Raw genomic sequence first — 19312 nt, forward strand, 5'->3', positions numbered from 1 at the left:
AATTTTAACCGAGCCTTGACATGCTTTTTGTTCAGCAATGGAGTCTTGCGTGGTGAGCGTGCATGGATGCCATGGCGGTTCAGTGCATTGCTTATAGTTTTCTTTGAAACAACAGTACCTGCTGATGCAAGGTCTTCCTGAAGTTCTGTCCGAGTGGTTCTTGGCTCTCGGAGAACCCTCCTGATTATTCTTTGGACTCCTCGGACAGGGATCTTGCGTGGAGCACCTGATCGTGGCAGGTTTATGGTGAACTGATGCACTTTCCATTTCCGGATAATGGCCCCCACAGTGCTCACAGGAACATTCAGCATTCTGGAAATGCACCTATAACCATTCCCATCAAAATGCTTTTCAACGATAAGATTACGAAGATCTTGAGAGAGTTCTTTACCTTTACCCATCATGAAGTCTTTCCTGTGTGCCTTCTGGGTAATGAGGAGCCTTTATAGGCCATCAATTAGGACTAAAGCAGCTGATATCAATTAGTACTGATAGGGGACAGGATTTCTCTATCAATACTGACAGATTTCAGGTGATCTCCTGGCTTTCTATGTCATTTTGCCCCTTGTTATCTCCATGTATTCAATACTTATTCCCTGTGTCATTTCACTTTATTTATTGTGGTTTAACTTGTATACTTATATGTTCTGATTTGTTTGTATGACGTCAATATTTGGCTTGATGGCAACATCTGGTGGAAATGTTGTGTCAATGGTCCACTTGGAAATCCCCTTACTGATAAAAATGCTGATGTGTCAAATACTTATTTTCCCCGCTGTATATAAAGACAGGTCTCTCTACTGCTGCCGCCAACGTCAGTTTTGAATGTCAATCATCTTCTCTTGCACAGGTATCTCTCCAGTAGACGACTGAATTTCTTGATCTCATCTTCTTCGCTGTCTAATCTGTCATTTCTCTCTCTCTCTTTTTCTTGTGTATTTTTCTGTCTTCTCTCTTTCTTTCTTTTTTTTTCCTCTTGTTTTGCTTCTCCAAGGGCATGATGAAGCTGCTCCCTGTGCAGTATTGAAAAGTACGGATAGTTTTAGCTTTCTGCATCACCCTGTGCATCAGAGAAGCTTAGAGATCCTGCAGAGATGCAAAGAGGAGAAGTACAGTAAGGCTGCCAATACAATAACTCCTCCTACTTTCATCTGATACCATGACTAGGGGAAACTATAGGGAGAGGACCGACCAACGTTTACTACTTTTCTAGGCCAAGTAAAGCCAAACGATACCAATAAGAATATACAAACATAAAGAGGCACCATTCCTGCGTTGTGATTTGATTTAGGATGCTTACTTTAGGACTAGATGCTTGTTGGTCTCTACTCTCTTTGTCTCCCCTTTTTTCTCTTTAATGCACCTGCATGTGTTTGTTCCTGTCTTGCATGCTCTTCACTTGTATTCTTACACTGTGCTAGTAAAAGGCATGCAAAGAACTGCATTTTAATCTTGCTCTGTCAGCGAACTTTGGTGATGGAAGCAACACCTCCAGGTTTCCACCACTTTTTTTTTTTTAGCAATAGCACATTGCTCCACTGTCATATACAATTTTGTCTGTTGGGTACTGGATATAGTTGCTTGTCCACCAAACGATTGTCTAAAATCAGCTGCTTTCCACTGTCACTAACCCCACATCAGCTGGTGATGGTGATCAAAGACCAAGGGGTGTGTCTGGCATAGCTGGGGACACAGATGTGTACATTCATATCACTAACTGGCTCAGAGGCATCTTTACATTTGGTGCTGGACATACAGCCGACCTCACACACTTTTCACAAGGGTCACTTTTCTTCTACAAACATTTCATGACACTCAAATGTCTTTTTTGTTGTTGTCTTGTGCCACCCTGCAGCTCCAGATGAGAGTGAAAATGTACAAAGTGATGAAAGTGAAAACGGTACATTGTCGAAGAGTGCTTTATGAGTAGGCTAACACACCTTAGAGTTGTAGGATTTCAGCACTGTGATTGATTGGCTGTAGGTTCAAAACAAATCTTGGAATATGATATACGTTAGTACAAATTTATCACTACCAAAGCCCACCATTGCACTGTAGTGATGTAACAAAGCAGCTGTAGCTTGTATATAAAATATAGATGTAGCCTCTGGGTCTGAACAGTGAAGCCAATGTAGAAACGCTGTCAGTGTAGCATTGAACTAAATGTTTAATCCTTGGGATGTCTTAATATAAGAAAAACATGTGCTACAGTAAAAACCCGTTTATTCCTTATGACAAATGTGTAAAATTACAGAATAAGTTCTGGTAGCTCATTATCCACACAGGGCTGCATTTATTAAAAAACTGTGTTTTGATTAATTCACAGATGAATTCTTTTTAGCAGCATAGAACCACTATTAAACAAGAAATGTTTATGGTAGATGGTAGTGAAAAAACAAGAAATCTTCTGTGATTTGATTGTTTATCTATTATTTAACTACTTTGGTGTAGTAGGAATGGCAGTGGGGGAGGTCTTTAATTCAGACTCTATACCCTCCTTATCTAAGCCTTCCAGTGGGCCAGATTAGTCTTTGCCAGGCCGAATCTGGCCACCGGGCCTTATGTTTGAGTCCTCTGTTTTTGGACAGCAATTTGATTGGCTTTTTTTTTTTTTTTTTCCCCCAGTCAAATCTATCACTCACTTTCAAAACACAAAGATGTCAGGAGACAAAATGTTCAGTTCAAGACTTTTCTAACCATGACACGACATCAGTGGCTACATCTATCCTTTATATAAAGTATGGAAAAGTAATCCGAATCAAGTAATCAAGTATTTTAAATTGCCAATCATGGTATTAAACAAACCTACAGGCCAGACTAAACTAAATAATGCTTCGGTATCATCTCACATCATTCAGCACTAACAACCTTGCTATTAACCGCACAAATCTGTGTTAAATGTTACTTCAGCTGCAGTATTTCCAATTTTAAAAAAGGCACATAACAGTCACTGCAGTAACACTTGAGTGTCACACGGTGTCAGAAGTGTGTTTTTTCTCTAGAATGGTTTTGTCTGTAGTGTTTGTGCGTGTTCTTTCACATGATGCCAACATGTTTATTCGTGATCAGGTGTGACTAGAAAGAGTCCACGTACGCCACTCTCAGACCTGCAGGGAACCAACACCATCAATGAAAAATCACCACGGTAAGTGGCCATGTTGTAAAATGTTGTCAGCAGAGTAGTGTGTTGACTCTGGTGGTATTATATCCCAAAGTGCCTCTAACGCATCCATCAGTGAATGTGTCTGTGTGATAGTCGTCTTTCCCCCAAAATATTAATAGAAATTACTTGAATGCTGTTATTGTGGCATTTTGTGGCCACAATGAGCAAAACATTGATATTGTGACAGTCCTAATTGTGTGTCCTACATGCAGTGGTAAGGATATTTGCCTCCCAGCATTGAGAGAGACATTGGATGCCTTTAAATAAATGGACGCACGTGCTTGTGACCCTGAGCGTTGGTCTCGTACCCCTCACTGACACTTTCTGTAATTAGCTGTGGACTGTGAGATTTGCAGCAGCACAGAGGGATTCATGCAAGTCAGCTTTTGTTACACAGGAGATCATTATGGAGCTGGTAACCCCCCCACCATCATCATCCTGCCTCCTCTTCCTCCTCCACATTCCCCTCATCCTCCACATGCTAGGAGAACACTAAACCCCTTGCAGCTGCTTCCTCGGTGATGTAAAGTTGGAGCTATGCATCAGAGAGAAGTGCCTGGGGAGTAATAAATGTTCGGACCCTGCAGGGTGCATATCAGCTGGACAGAGCAGTGTTTTATGAGACTCTCTGAGACACTATGGAGATAAACAGTCACTACAGAAGCCATACTGTACTATCACCATTTGCAGAGATAGATGATCAACTGAGGAGAAAATCTCCCTTATATGGTGAACCAGATCCATACAGAAGATTTATGCTTTACTTTGTTTCGTGACGCAAAAAAATATTTTCTGATTTTGGCCATGTAGGGATGGAGTGCAAAGATTTTGATTGATACTTACACACTGGAGGTTTGTGGTTTTTCTACAGAAATTTATCATCTTGTAATGTAATGCTGACTGGTTGTACAAATCATCTGCATTTCTCCCCTTGGACTGTGCAGACATAACCTTGTGTTGATGATGGTGGAGGAGCATCCTTTGGGTCTCATCAGTGACCTCCACAGTAAGAAATGTGGTGGAAAGAATGCCCCTGTTTTTTTTGTTTTTTTTCCCCCCGTCTTCTTCTTCTTTTTTTTTTCTTTTTTTTTTGGTACTTCCGGATTCAAATTTTCATCTTGATGTCCAATACAGTTCAGAATTAACACATGGATTTTTGAGCAAAAAAATTAAGTCATCTGTTTTGTGCATCATCACTATTTTTAAATCAGAATGAACTACACTGGTCGAGTAAGTTCTAACAATTTGACTCAATTTAGGTTACACCCATGTGATGCTTTAATCTAAACATACATGCTACTGCAGACTATCAGTTTATATTAGCATGCTAATATCTGCTTATTAATATACAAATTAAAGATACTGATGAGGCTGTATGAGAACGTCTTTAGCTTTACATAACATACCAGATTGTGCTAATGAGATAAAGTTGTTGGATGAGTAACAAGTCAAAGGTTTTCATCCTGTTTAGACCCTGAAAAAACATAATTTCTCTTGCAATCCATCCAATTCGTGCAGAGAATTCATTTTTGGACCAAACTTGCTAAAATGGTTCCAAGAGCTGAATATTTGTTCCTTCTTGTGCAACAAAGATGCTAAACACAATAACACAGTAAGCGCAGACGCTGCGGTTTGGTTGTTTTAGTTTGGATATCGCCCAGATCTGCCAATCACACAGGTTATTTTTTACTCAGTATTTAAGCAGTGGACGTTAAGAGTCACTTTCAAACCAAGCAGGCAGCCCTGCAGCAGAAACTCTTCTCTTCTAACTGTTCAGTGGTTGTACCGAATTTGGTTACACACACACACACACACACACACACACACACACACACACACACACACACACACACACACACACACACACACACACACACACACGTGTCCCACCTGGTTTTCTCTTTATGAATGATTCAACCTCCGGGTAATAACATACTGTGAATCAGCGAGCATATCTTGCTGCTGTAGTCTGTGTGTAATAATGTGTGGCCTGTAACACATGTGGAGGAATTCTTGTAAACTCATGAATGATGAACGGGAAACAAAACAGCGCACCTCAGTGGATCTGAGGAAGCATGAGATAACCTTTAACTGCCACAGCTGTGCTCTGTTCTGAGTAGTGATGGAGATCGTCTTTGTTTACTTGTCTTTCGTTACCCCGCTTTCATTTTTGCTATGGGATAAAAACCAAAACAGTCTGATGGGTTTTAACCATGACTGACCACTTATGTTTTTGTTTGGGTTCTGGGCATGTGGTTGGGTTCCACCTTGAGGCCTGAGGTTTTGAACCCTTTGGGGCTTCAGTAAGGGATTTCTGTACAAGAGATTCATTCTGTCTTCTGGAAAAGGGAATGAAAATTACTTCCTCTATTTAACTTAGATCACACTATTTAAAAGTACCAAAAGGACAAAGCCACACAACCATGCGTTTGCCGCTGATTTCTAAACTTTCAGTATTCGTTGTTTAACGTCTCATCTGACAAACCAAGTGCAAAGGAAAACAGTGATTTCTAAACAGATGTTTGGAAACTGTTGTGGTAAAATAAAGAAACACTACAGTGGTGGCATAGATCTTAAGACATGTTCAATAGCTCAATGACTTATCAAGTAAACTTTTTACGGTAAGGAGCAGGTTGTTGCCGATAATCCTTTAGGTTATATAAAATATGTAAGGGGAAAAAAGCTAGATTCAGCTAGATTAAAGTTGGAGAATCAGTGACTGACACTGCCTGGTTTATTATTTGTGTTTCTTATTTTTGACAGTTTTAATTATTAGTATATATTTTATGGACCCTGCAAGCTTGACAAAGAAGGGATGAAATAACTGATTTTATAGACAGCGTCATGAATGGCAAGGTGAAGACTCAAATACAGACTCACCTGCAAACAGATGTAAGCAAAAAGCGCACTATTAGTTCAGCTGATTTCACAGCCCAGAATTATATAGTCCATGAGATGGAAACCAAAAACCAGAGCATTTCAAAAACACACGGGAATGGGAAGATACTGAGACAAACACTTAAGGGAAGACAACACTATATACCCACATAGCAAGCCGGCACTGCTGGCTGACTTCTAGCATGATAAGACGTATGTCAACCAGATGTGGGCCAGGGCTGGCATAGATGGCACTGTCTATGTGATGCATTGCCACACCTGGCTGGTTTGTAGTTTGGGTTATGGGGCCCAGGCCCATTGAAAACAGGTCTGGCCCGGATCTGGCATCAAGCTGGGACTTCTGACTGACTGATGTCATGGCAGAGTGTATGTCAACTAGATGTGGGCCAGGTCTGGCAATGATGGCACTTTGTTATGTTCCTATTTTCCTATTTTAGTTAGAAGACTCAAATGCCATGTTGCAACACTATACTGCTATGGTAGCCAGCGTTTCAAATGCAGGTTTGACAGGTTTGTGAGTGTACACTTTATCCAAAACCTAGTGACGGTTTACTCATGCACAGCCAGCGGGTGGCTGTAACTCAGGAGGTAGAGCAGGTCACCTTCTAATCAGAAGGTCAGTGGTTCAATCCCTGGCTCCTCCAGTCTGCATGTCAGGAGTGTGAATGTGTATGAATGTAGTTAGGAGGCACTCAGTTTAGAGAAAGTTTGTGACTGGGTGAATTTGGTATGTTGTGTAGCACACTTTGAGTAATCCGAGAGAGTAGAAAAGCGCTTTATAAGAATCAGCCCATTCACTGTCTAAACAGTTTTACATGTTACTTTTGCACTATTACGTTCCAGCACATGTTGTTATTACATGGCTTGATTAAGGTACACATTAGGCTGACATCTGGGACCAGAGCTGAAACTGTTCTGGGCCAGCACAGGGCCAGCAGTGTGTCTGCAACTGGCCCGTGGCTGCACACAACTTACACATGGCCCTCATACCACAAAGAATGACAGCCCTTTGGTGGCCCAGATCAGGTTTGCCAAAGGTAATCCACACATGGGCCAACACAGGACCACCACTGTGTCTGCAACTGGCCTTGTGCTGACCCATGTGTGGGCCACATCTGGCAAACCAGATCTGGGCCACCAAAGGGCCGTCATTCTTTGCGGTATGTGGGCCATGTTTAAGCACATTGTGTGGGCCAGATCTTGGCCATACCAATTTTGCTATGTTGGTAAACACATAAAGGTTATTAAAGAAAGTGGACATAACTGAATAAGAAGATGGAGGAGGAAACCAAAGACAATGAAAAAAGATGGGATTAAAATGAAAATATACACTAGAGACAAGTAACCAATCAAAATAAAACAGGAAGTTAGAAGCCAAACAGGGAGAAACAGACATGTGAATGAACTTAACCTACAGGAACTGACACAAGAGGATGAGACAGAAACTGCTGAGAGAACAAACATTAAAACTAAACTACAACAAGAACTACAAGCTTAAAAAATGCTAATGAAAACGGGGAGAAAAATTAACCAAGGTATGAACAACAAACATAAAATTCATCCTCCGAAGGCAGTCAGACCTCTGCTCCCGACGGTGCGTCTACATCTATTGTAGTACTCTTTGTTTAGCACACACTGTAAATATAAAATATTGGACTTCCACAGTACATCCCTCAGGTACTCTTGATCAGCTTCAAGTGAACAAAGTAAAAGTAATAAATGTATTTCAGAAGATATTCTACGCAGGCTAAAAAAGTAAAGTTACAACAAGACATATTTCTTAGTTTATGGGAATAGATGGCTGTGATTAATTGAAAAAAAAAATTGAGAACTAACTGCTCAAATTGTTTTGTATTGTATTGCTTTTAATTAATAAATGTATGAAACTATTAATGATGTATAGAATTATTATTATTATATAGAGATCAACATAGATTTAAAGTTTGATTTGCTTTAAAAGATGTCTTTTATTTTTTTATTTTCAAATTATTCACTGGTCTGTATGTTTGGTCTGAAGGGGTTCCCCAGGGCTCGGCTGGAACGGGCGCGTGGGTAGACAGAGCCGCTTATCATCCAGCAGCTCTACTGCAGAAGATGATGGCATCTTTCTCAACTCTACCAGCAGCAAACTCCTGGAGAGAGCCCACGACATCCTCATGTCAGTATCGAGATGCTATTTTCTTTTCTGCTCTACAGTAATTTGTTATTTTGGTTAGCACTGCAGTCTAGACACAAGTAAACCCTAAAGTTCAAACATCTGTCCTGATGAAGTCTCCTCCAGCAATGACTACATTCCTGCAAGCTCAGTCAGTGCTGATCTCTAGTTGAACCTGACCTCTAAACCCCTGTATGGCAGAGAGCAAGTGAAGGAGAATTTCTTTCCCCTCAGGGATCAATAAAATTCTGCTTTATTGACAGGAATATGACATATTTAGGAAAAAATCTGAAATTATAGGTTGTTTTGTTGACCAGACTTAAAAAAGAAAAGACAAACCCACCTGTCTCACTTGCTGATTTAAAGAACTGCTGAACTAGATTTTCAGTTTTTGTTTTATTTTTCTTCCAGGAGGAACAAAAACTACAAATCTAAGCCCGTTCTTCCAAAGGTACAGTGCACAGTATTTTTCAATTTACCCTTATAGGTCACAGTGCATACAGACAACAGGCATAAAGTCACCATGACTTGTTCCCCAGGGCTCTGTCCTGGGGCCACTCCTGTTTACTATACATATATATCACCAGTCTTGAATTTAAGCGTTTGGATATTTAATTTTTATACAGAAAGATATGGTGATCTGCTTCCGAACAGTACCAGGCTCTTTAGCAGTTGAAATATTAAAAAAACAAATACTGAAAACAGCAAAGCAAAACATGCACTATTTTTAAATGCAAAATCAAAAGCACTAAATATCCCATCTGTTGGTGCTTCTCTAAGATTGAGTTTGTATGTGAAACCACTCTGAGCTTTATAAATAGTTTTAGATAAGTCTGTCTTGATATGTGTCCATCTTGCTTACTGAGGAACATCCTTCAGATGAGTATCAGAAGAAGGACTTACTGCTCCTGTCGGTTCCTATAGCCTGTACTGGAAAAAGTGAGCTTCTCTCACTAAACCAATTTTAAATGAGTTGAAGGAAAGTAAATATAGCTGTAGAGGATTTTAACTGACTCTTATGTATGTATTTTTCAATCTTGGCGACCCTTTTATTTGCTAAATACAAATTAAATAGATGGTACTTCTTATATTATTAACTGACTCTGACATTATTATTGTTGCAGCATTTACTCAATGTGAAGTCACTGAAGTACCTCAACAATCTGACGCTTCACGACCGCATCACCAAGTCATTGCTGCACCTCCACAAGAAGAAGAAACCACCCAGCATCAGCGCACAGTTCCAGGTCTCTCTCTCTCACTCACACACACACACACACACACACACACACACACACACACACACACACACACACACACACACACACACACACACACACACACACACAGAAAGCAGTCGCATACAGAGCTCAATAATTTGCTTCTCAGTGCTTCTCACAATAAAAATCTCACCAGGGTGAGATTGAGCAGGCTGGAGGAATCCCCTCCCAGCTGTGAACGTGACTAAAACAAGGTGTGTCCATTTGATTGCTTAGTTTATTTTAGTGCAGCCTTTACTGCTCACTGTCTAATCCTGGATCCAGTGTGTGTGAGGTGTCTATCATGTAGTTACCCACACCCAAAAGTCATATTTGTATGACATCGTGTCTGGTAATAAAATATATTTGATTTAGTGAAAAATAAAAACACACAAACACACCCTTTGGAAAATTCTTCACAAAGAATGAACAGAGGCACAGCTTCCAGTATCAGTATCAGAATGATTCGGTGCTCTTCAGGTCCAAAATGTCTGATAGGAGCTAGCATTGTTAGCTAGTAACACACAAAAGGCTGAGAACAAATTCCAGAGAGCAAAATTTTCTATTTTCTTCCCAAGTTCTTTGAACGTGAACTGTGTGCTCTGGCTGTTGGAGGTAGAGACGAGCGCTGAGGCCCCTCTGGCAGGCAGCCCTGGCCCCTGTGTGTGGATGACTTCACTTTCCACATCCTGTGCTGCACTGAGTGCTTTAATCTCCCATGGAGGGGGAGGAGACTGAATTCCTTCTGCCACTGAATTATCGCGCACACATGCTGACACATATGTGCATGTGTTTACACACACACACACACACACACACACATATACAATGACGGCACATGGAAATGTTGCACACATGTCTTTGTCCTTTTTATTTCCAGTCTGCATGCTAACATAGACTTGTTGCTGGTAATTATGATCCCAGGCAGATACTTTAATCTTGCAGCACAAGAGCTTTGCTTGCAAATGGACCAGTTACTTATAGCTGACAACAGTCACCTGACTTTGACTTCTGCCTGTCAAACAGCTGTGAAGTGAGCCTCAGCTCGTTATCTTCTTCTCTGTTAATTCTAATATTTTGGTTTTTGTGTCTTGTCCTCTAGGCCTCTCTCAATAAGCTAATGGAGACTCTGGGTCAGTCTGAGCCTTATTTTGTCAAGTGCATCCGTTCCAATGCTGAGAAGGTACAGTGTGCTCCCTCCAGCCTGCGGCCACTTTGACTGTTTCGGTGTAGTTTTCAAAGCATTACTTATTTCCTTTGAAGTTTGGACTTTTTTTTTTTTTTAAAGCTGTTTATCATTTTCCCGTCGTCTCTCTGCAACCTCTGCTGCCTGTCGCTCTTCCTTTTTTTTTTAACACCCCCCGATGCCTCCTTTTTTTTCTCCTTCTCTTGCTTTCTTTCTCTCTTTCAGCTGCCCTTACGGTTTAACGATAACCTGGTGCTGAGGCAGTTGCGTTACACAGGTATGCTGGAGACAGTACACATCCGGCAGTCGGGTTACAACATCAAGTACACTTTCAAGGTAATACACTCAATTACACTGTGTATACTCTTCAAGCATCTGGTTACGCTTCATAATAACCACTTAGAGATGGGTAAAAGGTGTCCTTTAATGTCAATAACAACCCCGAGTCTGTTGTGGGTTTGGCTGAAGTATTTTATAACCCAGAGTGGTTGGGCTCACTGCTCTATCCATCCATCTTCCTAACCTCTTGTTCAGTTAGGGATCCTTTAATTAGTGATTACGGATTGTTAATGTACTTTCCCTTAATTAAAATTCAACATTTAATAGGAATGATTAACCAAAAAAATAGTAATGTAGTACAGAAAAAGTTACTTGTGACTAAACCAGGTACAGTACAATATAAAATATATTTTAAGATAGATCATTTTTTGTTAGACAAACGAATAATGGAAGTAAACATATTTTATACAATCACTAATAATTATAATTTTGGTTTTTTTTAAAGTAAAATAACTCTCAAGAACTCAATTTACAACCCTATCTTTATAACCGTCATTTATTGTTTTGTTTTTTTTCTTTGGATGCAACATGTTGCTTTCATCATAAAAATCATGTAAACTTTATGAGAGAATGATGGAAGATCTGTCTTTAATCTGTCCTATGATACCCGATTATGTGCTTTCCATAATAAACTAAAAGGTTTGCAGCAAAACTTTTCGTTATTAAGTTATTTGTCTTGACAAAGGCCTGCAGACCTACAGAAGACACTATTCATAAATTTTCTCAGGCTGAGCATTTACCCTGATTAGTGAACTAATCTGTGTAAAACTGAAGCTCCCCTTTAAACACTGTTCATTTCCCGAATCTCCCCTTCTTGCGTTATTTTGCGATCTTTGTCGATAAATGCCAAAGATCTTAATTTCCAGAATGCACTGAAAGAGCCAGTTGCTAAAAGTTCAGCAGTAGATCATAGCTACGCAGGCCAGAGTGCTGCTGAAGCGCTCCTGAGCCAAAACTTAAACAACACTCATGTTTCCACAAGTGCAGGCGCCAGCCATGAATTCATCTCCAGGAAACTTGTCGGTGATGTTGCTTCATTTGGGGGTTCATTGTATGTTGTGTCATGAGGGACTTATGAGGGATGTGATGTGGCAGCCATCTTTAACCACACTGGCTCTCATAGGAATGATGTCAACCCTGTAAGAAATGTGACTAATAAAGCAGATGAAGTTAGATGCAGATTTGGGAGTGGCTCACTCCTACCTCAGTTTTTTTTTTCATTTGCTTTCCATGTTGTGGAGGCGTGTAACCAGTATAGTTTTATTATTTAAGATCTTTACTGCCAGGATTCCTAAATAGTAATTTCAGAGGCATTTTAACATAGGTGACTCTTTAAGTTTGTCCAAATGTCAGATGTTTAAAGTGAGAAAATGCTCGATTTAAAGAAAAAAATGAAATAATTTTGAATTTGATGGGAGCAACTTTTCTCAAAAAGGCTTGGACACGCCACGGTTACCAATGTGCAGCATCCCCTCTTCTTCTAACAGCAGTCTGTAAATGAACAGTTTTCCACTTTGCCCCAGATGAACTTTACCCCAGAGAAGACAGCAGGTTTTCTAGATCATGCTCACATATGGCTTCTCTCCATGGCAGAGCTTTGCTCAGCTTTGTGAATGGCACTGTGACCTGTTTCTGGACATGTTCTTGAGTCCATGCAGTGATTTCCATGTTTTTAATGCAGTGCCACCCAGGTCCCACAGATGTATGAATTTCTAATCAAGTAGCTCAACTTTTATTTTTATTTCTTGGATGCATATAGTTATAGTTTTAACCTTTACCCTACCAACTAGCTCTTCAATCAATGCGAAATAAAATTTCCAATAAAATTTGTAATGCTACTATAAAAACAGCTTACTTTCTATATGTACATATCATTATGGCTTTAAGTCTAACATTGAGTTTATAATACCAGTGAGCTGGTATTTCGATGACCTCACTTTGATAATTTTAGCATCAGAGTTGGTCATTTACCAAAAATTCTCCCAAACATATTGAGTGCTGCGGTCAGCTGTAATTAGAAAAATCTTGAGCATGGGATCATTTTGGAGGACTCTGCTGTTCAGAACAGAGGCTCTACTTTGTCCCCTGCTTTCCGAAACACTCCCCGTGCTTGTAATTGTATAAACACAGCATCTGTTTCCCTGTCAACCCCCTACAGCCCAGGGTGCAGACTGTATTGACTTCAGACAATGAGCCTCAGTTTGAAGAGTGGGAGTTCAGCATATTTATACCATGATGTTTGAGCTTAACTACGGATGACATGGATTTTCACCTGAAACCACATGATGCTCGACAGCATTTTTTAAAATGTTGCTGTTCCTGTAAGAAGGGTGTCTCGTTTCAGTCTGGAGACATATTTTAAATTAATCCCCACTAAAGTGAAACATCGCTGTACAGGAATCTTGTGACTTTTAAAAAATTAAAATCCAGAACATAACAGAGCTGTGGGATGCATCTCATTAATATCTGTCCTTGTTTCTTTGATAGGACTTTGTCCACCACTTCAGTGTGCTGCTTCCAGAGGGCACCAGTGCTACCAGAGAGGGCATCCAGCAGTGCCTGGACCAGCTAGACCTAAAAGCAGATGGATATCAAGTTGGAAAGACAAAGGTAATCCTTCTCCCTTCTTTTCTCCAGATCTTTTATATCAGCTTAAAAACTGTCGAGGCTATTTCTGATGTGTGTTACATTTTCTGTGTACATATCCATGATATGAGAGTCATTCACTGAAAAAAATGTGAGGTTTTTACATTGTTTCAACTGATTTCTTTAGTTTTTTTTAACAGTTAAATACAAGGAAAACCGTGACTGGTCAAGGACATTATGGATGGGGAGTTGGGATAAACTCATTAAAGAATCCTCTTTAATGAGGATTTAAAAAAAGAAATATGAGTGTCACATATTTGGTATTTTTGTCTAGGGTATGAATGGGGCATGATAGAGGAGTGCATGTTTCTGGGATGGTGTCTATATAATTAGAGGGTCATTCTTGACATTCTTGTGACCACATATGCATCCAAGGCTTTCTGAAGCATGTGTGTTTGCTTGTAATTGATTTTTTTTTTTTTTTTTTAAGTTTTGTCTCAATAAGTGTGGATGCCCTGTACTGACTCCATCACGGCTCCTCCCCTCAGGTGTTTCTGCGGGAGGCTGAGCGTCAGCAGCTGCAGGCCTTCCTCCACAAGGAAGTTCTGAGACTCATCGTCATGCTGCAGCGGCGATTCAGAGCCCAGCTGGAGAGGAAGCAGTTTGTCCGGATGAGAGAAGCAGCGGTCTGCATCCAGGTATAGTACAGCGCTCTTCCCCGTCACTCCTTTCATCTCCATCTACTTTGCATCAGTCATTTCCTTATGTCTGAGTTCTTACTATAGAATTTGTGAGATTTTTAATTTTGTTTTGTTTAATTTTATGCCTATATCAGGCAAAAGGGTCTGTGTATTGTAACTGAAAATGAATCACAGCCCATTGTCCTCTTTGTTCTATGTAATAATGTGTTAAGTACAGTGCAAAGTTTGCAAAAAGAATATGAACGTACGTGGAAGAACACCTCACTCACAGATGATATTGTCAGCCACCTCCTTATGCCAACTATTGTAATTTCCTTCATTTGACACTCCCAGTTAAAAAGAAAAAAAATCGAAGTCCACTTTGAACGAAGGTGCTTGTACATTATTGGATTAGTTGTCTTCGATGAGCATGAAAGATGTTTTCATTACAGAGATGGTGGCGCTCTGTCCGGTCCATAGACGAGGAGGATGACGACTATGACCTCAGTGTCCAGGAGGGGGCAGCTTTGTGTCTGCAGAAACACTGGCGAGGTTACAGAGATCGTCAGAGGTTCAGGCTGTGGAGGGCGGCTGCTCTGGTGCTACAGAGGGCATGGAGGTTCTGGCTCCGTCGGCGCTGCACGGCAGCTCTGGTCATTCAGGCAGCCTGGCGCTGTCACCGAGCCAGAGAAGCCGACTTGCGCCTGTATGCTGCTGTGATACAACTACAGGCAGTTTGCAAAGGCTTCCTCACCAGGCGAAGGTAAGCCATGCACCTGTTTATAGAAACTTCAGGTATATAAGCATTTTAAAAGGGTCAATACTCTGAAAATAGCTTCTAAGAGTAGATGACTGTGTGATTTTTATTTTTTTTTCTCCCCCCTCTAAAGCTGGTTAAAAACCAGATTAATCTTTGCACACAGCTCCTGCCATGTATTTGGGCATTGTTCAGGCTAGGCTTGGTACATGTAACAGCATAGAATTACGCAAGCAATCCGTCCCAAAGCAGCTCTACAGCTGAGCTGCTGTGAGCTCAGAATTTGTGTATGAGACTCCGACACCGCTGAATGTTCGAGCTAGATCAAATTTGTCATCAGTAACTTTACTTGTACAAAGAGTGATGAAAGATGTTAGATGTTTAATTTACGTTAACACAGTAATACTTTCCTGATTGTCAGCTTCAAGAAACTAAGAGAGCAGAAACTCAGGGCGAAAAGGGAGCAGCAGGAACAGCTCCTTCAGCTCCAGAATGGCCAGGTGAGCCTCTCGCAAGACGAGGAGGAGGAGCCACAAGAAATAATTATGGGACTGGACCTCAGCACTTGGGAGGATCGTTCCTACGAACAACGAGAAAAGAGCCTCCAGGAGGTGGTTAAGGAGGCAGGAGGAGAAGATGCTGCGACAAAAGAGAGCCCCTCCAAAACACAAACTGAAGCAGCAACTTCAGTACCAGCACCCTCTGTGACGGTGCGAGAAAGGGCTAGGACTGCAGATGAACCTAGCCAGAGAACCACCCGGGCCAAGAGAGAGAGCCGGCGGATGAGAGAGTTGGAGCAGGCCCAGTTCAGCCTGGAGCTTCTCAAAGTGCGGGCAAATAGCGGCGGAGCAGCGTCCCCGTGCGAAGACCGGCGCTGGTCTCTTGAGCTGGTGCCTCCTGCAAGCCCACCTCTGCTTTCACCCCAAGGCACACCTGACAGCCAGAGCTCCAAAGGCAGCTTTGAGCTTCTCATGATGGATGAGGAGCCACCAAAGGCCAGAGAAGAGGTGACAGACATTGAGGACCCCTTCTCCCCTCTCCCGCCAGTTTCTCCAGTTTCAGACCCTAAGGTGGATGTTGTTTCAACAAGCCCCAAGCCAGCGGAACCATACAGGACAGAGCTTTCTGATACTGTTGCCCACCAAGGCAGCCCGATCAAAACGGACCCCGCCCATGTAGATCCGCCCAAAGTCGACTACCTCCCAACCTTTTATGTCCCTGCTGGTGAGGGCAGCGCAGTAATCTCCCATTCTGCTGCAGAATCTCAACAAAGCAAAGATGCAGCCGTCTCCACAGCCACATCAGTCATCAACAGAAGAGAGTCAACACGGCGCCCAGTGGTGGTGGTCATCAGTATGCAGAAAGAAATACCACTAAGTGAGGAGCTGAGTAACGCTGTCCGCCCCTCTGTAGAAGTTCGAGATTCTACAGCCCAGACGGGCGACTTAACACCTGCATCAAAGAAACCAGACAGACCTGCCGTCCCTGCTCCCACCTCAGTGCCTCAAGCGGACCAGGCTGTCATAGAGAAGCTGGTGCGCCTGAACGAGGAGAAGGAGGAAAGGCAGCGTAATCAGCAGCAGCAGAATGAAAAGGAGATGATGGAGCAGATAAGACGTCAGAAAGAAGTGCTGGAGAAGCAGCGTCTCTACTTCGCTCAGTATGAAAGAGATATGTTTGAGAAACAAAAAGACGAGGCTCTGCTCAAGATAGAGCAGAGTCGACAGAGCGGACAAGATGTCAGTGGAACCGCAGCCTCCAGGAAGCCCCTCAGACCCATTTCGGTGCTGGTTCAGAGAGCAGCAGGGGAGGTTCCTCATACCAGGACGCTGTCAGACTCCACTGTTCCTCAACCCCAGCAGCCTCCACCACCTGCTTCTCCTCCTACAAAAATTCACATGGAGAATAAGCCAGTTCCCGAGGGCTGGGCACCCAAACTCACACTAGAGTCCAGAGACAGGGGAGGAATTAAAGAGAGAGCAACTGCCAAGAAGCCACCAAGCGATCAAGGCACTGCTGTTGGTATGAGAGATAAGCCTGGCAGCATCTTCTTCTCTCCAAATGACAAAGTGACATTTGCAAAGTGAGTACCAAATTAAACTATTTATGCATTTTTATTTTTTGTACTACAATAGCAGATTTGAGGTGGAGGCTGGGACTTTTCACAGAGCTTGTCTCGTTTCTCCAAATAAACATACATTTTGGGATGTTTCAAATGACTCCGAAGTAACAGAAGAGTGTCTTTAATTTTTCTTCCATACTCTGGAGTTCTCTACCTCTATTAAGCAATAAGCATGACACATTTGTTCATGCTTATTACTTAATAGATTCACTACATTGATGAAATTTTCTGTGCTTATGTTTTTTCCCATCAGGTTTGCCACTGATACTGTCACTAAAGACACACAAGCTGCCATCTCCAAAGAGGAACCAACGTCTGTGCCCAAATCGTCTAAGGGAACAAAAGCGCGGGATGTAAGCAATTTTTTAAAATGAGCATTTTGTTTGACGTGTGTTTGCATATTTTCAGGAGTGCAGTTTTGTATTGTGAACGAATGAATCTTGGCAGGATAGCTCAGCTAAGCATAGCGCAGTACACCAACATGAGGACCACGATGCACTGAAGCTCAGGTTATTAAAGGCTCCATTAAAACATGCTGTTATCACTTCTGGTAAACTCCAGGTTGGCAGAGCGGGCCAAAAAAAGAAAGCCAGAATGGCACGGACCCGCTCCGACTTCCTCACCCGCACCCCCTTTCTCTCAGTTGGGGGCGATTCAGACGAGGAGGACTATGATGGCGACAGCCTCCACAGCCCCCGTCATTACACTCTACCCCACTCCAAACAGAGCTCCACGGAGACATGCCTAAGAGAGTCCTGTTTCAGTGACTCAGACATGGTAACAGGCGCCATCCAAGCCACAAGTGGCCCTCTCTAAGTTCTTATAAGCGTGGCTTCTCTTTCTAACCCACTCAGCAGAGAGAGCATAGGTCTGCATCACACCTCTGAATCAATATGAGCTCCAATAAATTTCTCTTTTCTCAATAATAAGTTTTTTAAAAAATTAACAAGTTTTCTGGCAGGTATTTCAAAGGCATATTGGAATACCTGCCTTGAGATCATTTTGGATTTTATGTTTGGGGTAATGTGTAATATTCATGTCAGCTTTTAAAGACGTGAATTTAAGCACATCACAACTTTGAATCTACTACTACATTTGATAACCGCTCTAGAAATCAGCAGTGAGTGTGAATCTGGATTTATGCATCACGATGCAGGAGACCTTTTGAAACGTGTTCTTCCTGAAACATGAAGCTTTTTAACATAGATGCTTTTCTAACATAATTTGGCTTCATTTTCTCTCACAGTTCCTTCCTTGGTAGTAAGATTTGCATGTCACCTGATTCTTCTTTCTCTTAGCAGATAACACCAGCCACTAGCCAAACCTTGAAAATCATAAAAGAAAAATTTGGTCTTGATTTTTTTTTTCTTCCCATCACTTAAACTCTTATTCTCCTCAACTACAAAAAAACTGAACTGTATCATTTGTTTTCAACTCTATATTACAAGCCTTGTGCTTTAGTATTTGTGTTATACCTTTTTTACATCATGTTTGGCAAAATGTAATTTCAGCCAGTGCAGCACCAGTGATGTGGTGCTGCCATCTAGTGGCTCATTTTTGCCTTCAGCTCATAATCATACTTGAAGAAATGGAATCTCTTTTTTTCTTCTTCTCATTTTGCCATTTTGTCTTAAAATGTTACCTGTCCCGATGTTGTTTCAGCCTGCAAGCTCCGAGGAGAAAAAGAAGCTACACAAAACCATGTCATCAGGCGATTTGGTCAAAGAGGACTCTCTACGTAAAAATTCACAAGATGGAAGGTTTGCTCTTCAACTTTGCATTTCTAGCAAAAAAATAGGAAAATGCACACAAAAGAAAAGCATAACTATATAAAACCATATAAAAACATGAGCAAAATAACATATATACACATCAATTGTATCACATAGAGTGCTATTACCTTCAGAAAAGAGTCTTCTGCATACAGCCATGTCTTGTCATTGACACGATTTTTGTTTTTGTATGATTTGGGTTTTTGAGACTTTTTCATTTGCTTGTCACTTCTGTTTCCTTTCGACTAGGAGTCGTAAGATTCTTGGGCCGCGTTTTTGGGGCAAGAGCAAGTACGGGGATAAGAAGACTTCCAGAGAAAAGCTGATCTGTGGGGCTGAGGCCTTGGATGGAGACACTGGAGACACTGGTCCTCTGCTTGGAGAAGGTGTGATTT

The 19312-nt window shown here is 41.5% G+C and overlaps 1 protein-coding gene across 1 annotated transcript in view; it reads left to right on the forward strand.

Annotated features, from left to right (window-relative positions):
* myo9aa (myosin IXAa) overlaps positions 1-19312 on the forward strand; it is a 100671-nt gene that overhangs the window by 72826 nt on the left and 8533 nt on the right. Inside the window, exons 15-30 of the mRNA XM_085349861.1 lie at positions 995-1114; positions 1856-1900; positions 3070-3145; positions 8079-8219; positions 8628-8667; positions 9341-9463; positions 10578-10658; positions 10887-10997; positions 13488-13610; positions 14135-14284; positions 14719-15029; positions 15445-17106; positions 17399-17498; positions 17707-17922; positions 18808-18905; positions 19167-19303. Coding sequence (XP_085205987.1) covers positions 995-1114; positions 1856-1900; positions 3070-3145; positions 8079-8219; positions 8628-8667; positions 9341-9463; positions 10578-10658; positions 10887-10997; positions 13488-13610; positions 14135-14284; positions 14719-15029; positions 15445-17106; positions 17399-17498; positions 17707-17922; positions 18808-18905; positions 19167-19303 — 3534 coding nt within the window. The remainder of the gene's footprint in view (positions 1-994; positions 1115-1855; positions 1901-3069; positions 3146-8078; positions 8220-8627; positions 8668-9340; positions 9464-10577; positions 10659-10886; positions 10998-13487; positions 13611-14134; positions 14285-14718; positions 15030-15444; positions 17107-17398; positions 17499-17706; positions 17923-18807; positions 18906-19166; positions 19304-19312) is intronic.

The sequence above is a fragment of the Diplotaxodon limnothrissa genome, linkage group LG1 (assembly GCF_057381915.1).
Source record: "Diplotaxodon limnothrissa isolate DT_005_m linkage group LG1, D_limnothrissa_male_GT1.1, whole genome shotgun sequence".
In the NCBI taxonomy this organism is placed as follows: Eukaryota; Metazoa; Chordata; class Actinopteri; order Cichliformes; family Cichlidae; genus Diplotaxodon; species Diplotaxodon limnothrissa.